The sequence below is a fragment of the Saccostrea cucullata genome, unplaced genomic scaffold (assembly GCF_032062105.1).
Source record: "Saccostrea cucullata isolate Sc308-1 unplaced genomic scaffold, CSIRO_AGI_Scuc_v1 ctg4530, whole genome shotgun sequence".
In the NCBI taxonomy this organism is placed as follows: Eukaryota; Metazoa; Mollusca; class Bivalvia; order Ostreida; family Ostreidae; genus Saccostrea; species Saccostrea cuccullata.
Window position 1 is genome coordinate 35,049 of NW_026931267.1, and position 9,921 is coordinate 44,969.

At 32.4% G+C, this 9,921-nt stretch overlaps 1 protein-coding gene across 1 annotated transcript; it reads right to left on the minus strand.

Annotated features, from left to right (window-relative positions):
- Positions 1–4,814: 4,814 nt before the first annotated feature.
- Positions 4,815–8,361, minus strand: LOC134232037 (peptidyl-prolyl cis-trans isomerase-like 4). Its single transcript, XM_062714011.1, has 8 exons — positions 8,340–8,361; positions 8,115–8,224; positions 7,415–7,539; positions 7,125–7,191; positions 6,806–6,911; positions 6,284–6,356; positions 5,792–5,921; positions 4,815–5,193 (listed from the first exon to the last, which is right to left on the minus strand). The coding sequence occupies exons 1-8, from the start codon at positions 8,359–8,361 to the stop codon at positions 4,864–4,866; spliced, it is 963 nt and encodes a 320-aa protein (XP_062569995.1). The 3' UTR covers positions 4,815–4,863.
- Between the last annotated feature and the right edge of the window lie 1,560 nt (positions 8,362–9,921).

Consider the following 9,921-nt stretch of genomic DNA (forward strand, 5'->3'; position numbering starts at 1 on the left):
AAGAAGCAGAGGTACAAACAGAAGGATGCGCCACCTCAAAATAAAGGTCAGTGTAAAAACTGTGGATAAGATCATCCTAAGGGGCCAGATTGTCCAGCTTTGGAAAATCATGTAATAAGTGTAATCGGAAGAAACAATTTGCAATTTGTGCAAGTCAAATACAGATACACTAGGAAAGCAAAAGTTCATCATATTGAAGAGAGCCGTGAAAGACTCAGATGATGTCTTTTTTGTGTATTCAATTGACATATATATGTTTGGACAGTGAAGCTAATAGTCAATGACACAAAATCCATCCACCTTAAAATTGATACTCTACACTACGTCATGATGTTTTCACTTAGGTTTAAGCTTTTATGCCAGCATTGACACTAAACAAATGATTTTTTTTACTATATATTATTTTCCAACTTTGGATATGCCGTGAAAGCCTGTGGAAAAATCCGTACGTCAGTGAGAGACAAGGATCATGATTTTAAGAATCTAGAAATACAGATCGTTGATGATGATGTCCACTGTTCTTCGACTTGAATTGAATTTGGTGAATTATGTTCACAGTAAAGAAGATATTTTCAATATATTTCAAAATGTAAAGGACTTTGAAAGTATATGATCATTTAATATTGAATTGGATGTCTACCCAAGGAAAATTTGACATCAAGATTGATCAGCCCTATCTGCCAAGTCGTTCAGAAACCAAATGGGAAAGTTCGGATTTGTTTTTAGCCAAATAAAGCTATTTTCAGGAAAAACTATTCACTTAAGACCGTCACTGACTTTTGTCTTTGCTAACCTTAAGCATGTGAAGGTGTTTCAGAAAGCCATGTTTATGTAACAATTTGAAAATCAGCCTTAGCTATACAACCTTGCATAAGGAAATACATGTCAAAACAAGTCTCTGTCGAGACTGAAGCTCTACTGGTTTGTACTTATAGCAAAGGAAGAGAAAAGTTAACATACGGCTGGAAATTGAAACTTTTCCACAACAAAAAATAGAATAATGATCCTTGATTAAGTCTCTTTATGTTCTAATTTTAGTCTACTTGATTTCCATTATATTATAATAGGTCACCTGAGTAAACTATTTGGATAAGCATTTTGAGAGTATTAAACAGAAATTTTTATATTTAACAACCATGGCAACCCCAATTTGAACCAAAACTGCCATACACAGAATTATGGGTGAAGTCTACTTGTGTGCTAATTTATATTGAAATCTGGGGCAAAACTGTAGGAGGTGCCAAAAGCACTAAAAAAATTTTAAGAAATTTTTTTTTTTTGTAACAACAACAACACTGTTTCATCGAAATCAAAAACCGATACACAGAATTAAATTGTGTAGTCTACTTGTGTGCCAAGTTATATAGAAATCAGACCAAAACTGTAGGCGGAGCAGCATTTTGAAAGAATTTCATAGAAATTTCTCCTTTTTATAACAACAGCAACGCCGTATATCGAAGATCAAAAACCGATACACAGAATTATGTATTTTATAGTAGTCAGGGGTACCTGTGTGCCAAGTTATATTGATTAATAGTGAAAAATAGGAGAAGTTCTTTGAAAAATTGTTCTACAGGTATTAAATAAACTAACTAAATACATAGTTATGAAGAGCAAGAGTGCCTCTACCAAAATTGTGAATTTTATGGCCCCAGGGTTAGGGGTTCTGGTGTTAGGACGGGGGTTTCAAAGCCTTTATATAGGAAATTGTACATCAATTTCTTTGAAAAGTCTTTCTCTGCATCCTGGGTATTAAATAAATATAAAGTAAGTCATTACAAAACTTTGTTGCCTCTGCCAGATAATTGTATATAATTTTGCATCAATACAAAGTTTTTAATGTAAAATTTTGTTATATACTTGTACATGAATTCGATTAGAAATATATTTTTCATCTTCAATGAAGTTTCTGATAGTGATTCTACCTTGGCTAATCATTTATGATGAGTTCTCACTTCATGTGCCTCGAATACAAATGTGAAAATTTTAGTAACAAAAAGGAAAAGGTTCTAAAATTAGATTATTTTCTCTTTGATTATAATAAAATATATTCACAAAAATAACATTTACAAAGATATCTGTTTATACTCCCTTGACGAGGCATTGGAAATTTATGATGATTTTGCATTCTATGAACCACTTTTGTTGATCGGGAGGTAACTCCTTACTGTGGTCTTGTTGTCCGCATGCTCTCTCCAAAGGGTAGCAACTTTCCTGTTCGGCATGCGATCGGCACTTTCAAGTGATTTCTTTTCCATTTACTTGGGACAGGCCCCGTGTCAGCCAGGTGCTGGCACTAATTGAAATATAATTTTTATTTGCTCAATGGTTATTTTAAATTAATCAATTTTTGAAGCCATTCACCGGCATATGGTCAGTCTGAAGTATATATGAATTATTCTAAACGTTAAACAATACACAATCAATCAATCAATCTCTGCTCCAGGGTATTAAGCAGATGAACTACCAAATGAATATAGTTATGATGGACAAGGGCCCAGATCTTCCACAATTGTGAATTTCAAGGCCCCAGGGTCAGGGGTACCATAGAGGGGGGTGTACTTATATACTGAAAATGAATGAATGGTTTGAAATCTGCTCCTTGGTATTAATCAAATATCAAGGCCTAAGGGTCAGGGGTTCATGTATGGTAGGGGCACTACTAATTATTGCTGAATATTACTGATTAGTTGAAATGCATTTTGTGTTCCCTTACCCTGCGTATGGGTATTAAGTAAACAAACTAAGCAACTGCTAAGTGTATTGTTATGATTATCAATGGTGCCTCTTTCAAAACTGTGAATGCCATAGCATCTGGATTAAAACATGAATCAAATTCAATCACTGGAAAGTTGTTGCATAATGCTCAGGTGACCTATAAGGCCCATGGGCCTCTTGTTTAGTGTTGATAACTAATTTTGATTAATGAAGTATTGACATTTAAATAAATTCTGCAACTTACATAACTATTTTAGTTTACAGAATTTATTTGATAAAATAAAAATTATTTCAAAAAGGACAGTATAAAAATTCCAGAAAATGTCTTATAGAGTTCTGTAAATGAATTTTGTCTTTAAATAACGTATCCAAATATTATTTTCGTCATTTTGATTAAATATTTTAGGTTTTAACGTCATGATTATGCATATTCTCATAGGTGTTTTGCACACCACAATTTATGGACTTTTTAAAATTAGCAAAGCTGTACAGAAATGCAACATGGCAATCATTAATAAATGAAAAAAATATAACATGCATCAAAATGCTCAAACATATTGTCAAAAATGGCAACGCATCAAGTTATCATACGATAAAATAATATATAAACATAGCCCTTTGATGAGGTTGATCCATCGATATATCAACTTCACAGAGAAGCATATTGAACGAGCACAAAGTGCGAGGTCAATATGCTTTTCTGTGAAGTCGATATATCTATGGATTGACCAATTACAGGGCTACATTTGTTATATTATTTTTTACAGAGGTTGATAAAAGACAATTTGAAAAAGTGGGAACAAGACTGAAGTTTTCTCTCTTAAACATTTAGAGACCAAAAAATCAAAATAGATTTAACTGTTCAATAAAAATGTGTTTCCTTTACATTTTTTGAGTTATTTGAAGGATTTACTAATTGAAAATACTACAAATGTACATCTGTCTGATTATCTTTTGTATCAATTTTGATGCGTTTCAGATTCTATAACTAGTAACTCGTCTATATGCTGTTATATACTTAATCATGTGTCCAAGTTGAAGCCAATCAGAGGGCTTGGAATATATGATTAAAATAATATGCATTAATATAACTAACTTTTGGTAGTTTTATCGTTGTGAAAATATAGGTAATTTGGTAGGTAACAGAAAATCAACTGATATATCAATTGTCTTACCCGCCACAACTTTTTTCGCCTTGAGCTTTGATTAATTTCTCACTTCTAGAAAATGTGTATATGAATAGAATACGGAGCACAATTTTTAAGTCGCTCATCTTCTTTTGACGACTTTCCAAATCTCTGGAATGGATATATTCTAATTTTCAACATTCTATGTGTAAAACCTGAAATGTTTCCTCAAATCAAAAAAATAATTGAAATAGGGCATCATTGAATTTACTTGATATTTGAGTGTACATGATACCCAAAGCTTATTATGGGGATTTTAGACATATTGATCTCGACACCTGTTATATTTCTAAAAGTGTTGTATATATTTCCTAATAAATTAAAATAAATGTCCCTTTCTCTCCAAGCACCGATTTCCTTGTTAGAACTATGTACGGTGAAATTGATCTGAACGATTGCACGGTTAGATTTATTAAAATTGAGTCAAATGCTGTATTACTTTTTTCACACAAATTGTAATTCCATTATTCACACAAAGAATTTGATACTGGAATTTTGCTACATGAATAAGGAAGTTGACAGTGGAAAGGCTAATTAATAAAAGCAATTTGCTTTTCACATAGTTTAATGTTACTTGACCATTATTGTCCTTTGTCAGAAAACAAAGACACTTGGTTCCTACATTATGCTGTTTTATGCATTGTATAAGTAGAATAGTTTAATTAGCAAACTGTGTGAAACAAACACATGTGTCTATAAAATATCTTAATATGAAACAGTGACTGACTCTATGGTGTCTGAGATTTATCTTATTAATTAACATTCTAAAAGTATTCCAAATGTTAAAGAATTTCATCTTTTAAAGGTAACAGCAAGTTAGATTATTAGATTTGAATTACAGCCAAGTTCCCCTTTTATGACCCTTACAAACTAATAATAATGATTTTAAATCCCTTTAATCCATTTTACAAAATTAACTGTACAACCCTCTGGCATAAATTCACTCATATTTTCAGCATCATCTTCTTTTGTCCCTGTATTTATCTCTATAACTGTCTCTTTCTCTACTCCTCCTCCTATCTCTATTCCTGTCAGAGTCTCTATTCCTGTCAGGATCTCTATAACTGTCTCTATCACCTCTCCTGTCTCTATCCTCGTATGACCTCTCAGATGACCTTTGTGAGCTATATTTATCCTCTCTGTGTCTGTCATCTCTATATTTAGACATTTTAGAGCTGCCTCTGTCGTCATCTTCCCTGTATTTTCTCCCTGGTGACCTTGACCTGTTTTTGGGACTACGGGATCTTCTGTTTTTTCTCTGTGGACTGAGGGATCGACTTCTTTCCTTCTGCAATAAATCAATCACTACAATGTACATTCAAGAGTTTGTTTTCAAATTTGATTAAAATCCCATTTGCAGATCAAAATTAAAATACAAAATATATGCTCTTTGTGAAAAATTAACACACATGAAATGTCCCATTAAAACATTGAAATGATTGAGTTGCAGAAGATTTTAAATTAATTTGTATCGACAGCTAATAGCAAATTTAAAATAGTTTTAAACTATGAACTGTATAACCTAAAATAATATGGACTATGATGGGGCCATGTCTTTATCAGTTTATGCAATCTTAATTTCTTAGGGAAAATGTGTAAAGTACATGAATTTGGTATAGAAGTTCTCCATGTTGAGATAAAAAGTGGTATTGACTATAAGTGAGAGAGTACCCTGCCCTAACAGTGTAACAATTATTCTTTTTACAGCAAAACTCGGTTATAACGAAGTCACTGGGACCCATGAAATTACTTCGCTATATCCGTAATTCGTTATAACCGTATAAGAAATTCATTAAATTTATATAGCTGGGGATCCAAGATGACTTCGCTATATCCGTAAATTCGCAATATCCGTGTTCTTACTAACTGAGTTTTGCTGTACTGACCTTTCTCTTTCTGTGTGATTCACTGTCACTTTCACTTCTACTTTGCCTTCTGTCTTTGTGTTTCTTTTTCTTCTTTGATTTCGTTTTCTTCTCCTCTTCTTCATCATCATCAAAAACTAAATCATATCTACTTAGACAAGGTTAAGAGATATAAACAACTATCACAATTCTTTGTATGCATGTACTGTATATACTCGCCTATAAGTCGGTTTCATTTTTTGACGTTATTTCGGTGGGATTTGCCATTGACCCGCTTATAAGTCGGATCAATTTTTTGTCACAATTGAACCAGACTGATTACAATAAAATATCTTTTTAATTAAAACCACCATTTTAAATTGTCAGTTTTTTATGAAGTATTTAGTTGTATGAGATCATGAATGTTTGTTTACATTTCACCTGTCTGAGTGAATAAAAAGAAACAAAAAATCTCATTAAAAATATATGTGAGAAATGGCCTGACTGGCTGAGAAAAACTTTGCCAAAGGATACTTGTCTTGTCTAGTGGTCCGATCCCTGATGACGTACTTTTCCTTTGTCTCCTCTGACTTCTGTCCATCTTTTCCTGTCCATGGCAAACATGTTACAAATGATTCAGAAGGATTTAACTCTTATTGATAAATGGATGTTTGTCATCAACACATATTAATTTTGTTTATAGAATGAAAATGATTGAATTATGTCCCATAGGAAACAATTATAATTTCAGACAATTATTTATAAGTCATTATATTTGTAAATGAAAATGAAAAAAAAATTAATACAGCAAACTTTGTAATTAAAAAAATCCGGAATTGACTTTCTTAGCAGAGTCATTTCTACATATTTCAAAAGATACATTTTTCAAAAAAAAATTGAATTTTCTCCTTCATTTACGCTCTAATTAAAAGATCTTTCTTTCTTCAAATTTAACAACACTTATCATTTTTTATTATAATGTATATTTCATAACATCTACATGTAATCCAAAATTAATGTCATGTGGAGCAAGGAAAAAATGTCCATGTTAACAACCTTTATATTTGAGCTTGGACACGGACTGGCTGAAGTCCACATGTATCCTGCGGTCATCAATCAGGACATTGTCCATCTTAAAATAAGCACTCTCACAATCTTCTGTCTAATATAAAATGGAAAATGTCAGTTCAGTTTTCCACATCATTTTAATCTCTCATACTATACACATATACTAAAGATTCCTTCATTCTTTTGTGCTATTTGTGCAAGCATACAAGTTTATATTTAAAGTGTGTTTTCATTTTGTCGAGAGTCAAGGATTTTGAACTTGATGAATTGAGGCTTATAACATGTATGAACAATTTGTTTTACAAACCTTTTCAAACTCTATAAATGCGTATTGTAAGGATTCTTTGGTTTTATGATCTCTGATCACTTCACAACTGAAATTACAGGACATGGTATTTATTTCAATATTTAATTTGCAGAAAACAATTATTCCCAATGTGTAACTTTCTAGTTAGCTCCCTTTGTTCACACTTTCCATACTAGAGCAAATCTTGTGTCAAATTTCATTTTAAGTCACATAAAACACATGTGCATTCCCTCTGATCTGGTCCCATTTATTTAGATTTAGTCATAATAAACTGATTTCATACTGCAAACCTTTTAATTGTTCCAAATCTTGAGAATATGATTTCCAGGTCTTCGTCTGTAGTGACAGGGTTAAGTTTACATACAAACAGAACATTATCTTCTGGTTTCACTTCAGCATCAGGGAGATCACCCACCTGTTAAAGAAAGAGCCATAACTGCTTGAATTAACTCTTTCTTGGTTTCACATGATGTATACCTATGTTTGTTTTTGCTAGTTGGTAATAAATGGTGAGGATGTTGTGTGTTCAGATCAGTAACTGTGAGTGAGCAGTGCTTTCCTTTCATATGAAAGTAAAGGGTTAGAGATCAGTTGTAACAGGTTAGGGACTGAGGTCTCTGTGGACCTAACAACAATTAGATTTTTATTTTTTTCTTATTTCAGAGTAGCATTTTTGTCTATTGAAGCAGTCAATTTTGTCCATATCCAGTTCTTAGGGAAAACACCGAGTGGTCAAGTTTTCAATCACAGTGCTTCAGCACAGAAACAAGATAAGCCTGTTTGGTGTCTTCAGTTCAGTGACCTTGAATTGAGCAAGTATTGGGTGACAGCTCAGCAACAAGGAATAAACCTGTTTGAGTGTGTTCAATTCAGTGCCTTGGAGTGAGCAAATTTAATATAAAATTTAATCAAGATCAACAAAGTAGACATGGGCATGTTTAAGCTCAGTTTAATAATTGGGAGTTTGGGGAAGTTATTTTTTTCCCTTACCATCTCCAGAATCTGGGCATTAGCCTTGGCTTCTTTCTCCTCTAACACTTCCTTCACTTCTTCTTCTGTCATTCCCAAGACCCTCCCATCAGCTCGCAAATCCTCACTGTCTGTAAACAAATACATCAATACTTAACATTTTTCAGTTACTACACAACGGAAAAAAGTCATACAATCTGTACATATTAGCAGAAAGCATGCTTTATTTACAACTAGAAAACTGACCAGTCAGCAAGGGCCCCGCCATGGGATAGAATTATAAGGGTGCAACTTAAGGATTATGATTAAGAAATGTACGAAGAATAACAACAGCAAATGTATTCTTAAAATTTCAAGATAATTCCTGAATATTCAAAAACCTGTAAATAATATCCTTGTATTTACATTTGGCCGCAAAGAACAACTTAACATTGAATATATATTCAAACAATAATGAAGCTTATCTAATATAAAATGCCAGCCTTCAATGAATGCAAATATCATTAACTTCAAACAAACAGCAGTTGCAGACAAAGGTTTTCATTAATCTTAAAGTGGCAGATTAAGAAAAGCCTACTAAATTTTCCGCAGCAGGCTGATAATTAATCCCAAGGGATTAATTATACCTCTCTCATCATTTTCTTCTAAAGTTACAATAAGAACTTTTTCAGTATTAATGATAGAATGGGGTTTTTATACAACTACCTTAAAAATTAATAATATTATTGAATTTACATAAAGGGAAAAAAAGTAAAATATAAAAATATTTTTTTATCGAAATAAAAAATATATCTTCTTTAATCTATTTCTTGTTTTTAGAATTCTATGAAATCATAACTATTTTAACAAAAATAAAGTATAAACATCTATATGTAAATCAACATTTCAGAGTGTTCATAACATTCCAAATTGATTTAAAGCCCTATTTACACGATCTGATTTGTAAGATGTGACTTGCCACATCTTACAAATCATACCGTGTAAATCAGAAAATCATAAGACAGATATGAAGTCAGATGGAATAGAAACATGCTTTATTCCGTCTGGCAAGTCAAATGGTTTTAACCAATCATTGAAAAGGCCAAAGAGGTTGATCTATATAAAGAAGAACTAACGTGAATTTTTCCCGCTCTTTCTCTCCAAAAGATAATTCAATATCAATTTATCTTATTTATTGCAATTAAAATAAGGGGAAGTCCTCAGAAGACATTTCTATCAGCTGGACAGAAGAGAGAACTGAAATTAACTATAGAACAAACTGAAACATTAGTAGAACTATATCAAGAAGAAGTAGATTTATTAAAACACAAATGACTATTAAACTATCATCATCTTCCATTGTGAAATGTAAACAAATATTTTTTAGAGGGAAATATTAATGAACTTCACGTCTGACAAATCATACTGTGTAAATGAAACATCTGAAATCACATCTTACAAGTCAGACCATGTAAATAGGGCTTAACTTCAAAACAAACTTCATTTGCAGACAGAGGTGGTAATTAATCTCAATGTGACAGATAAAGATAATGCTCTGGATTTTCTTCAGGAGGAAAGCTAATTAATCCCATGGGACTCCTAGTAGCATCCAGTTTACTGAATAGGAACATCTTAAGCAGTTATCTCTCTTTGCCAATGCATTCTTATATAAAGTTAAGGAATCTACCCCACCACCCCAGCTCCAAACCAAGGGACATAGAGAACCAAACTTAGCATCAAAATATGTATTTTTGCCTACTGAACTACCGTACCAAATTTGATATTAATTGGGCAACCATAAAAAAAGTTTTAACAATTTGGGGAAAAAACCCCCAAAAAGAAGAATGAA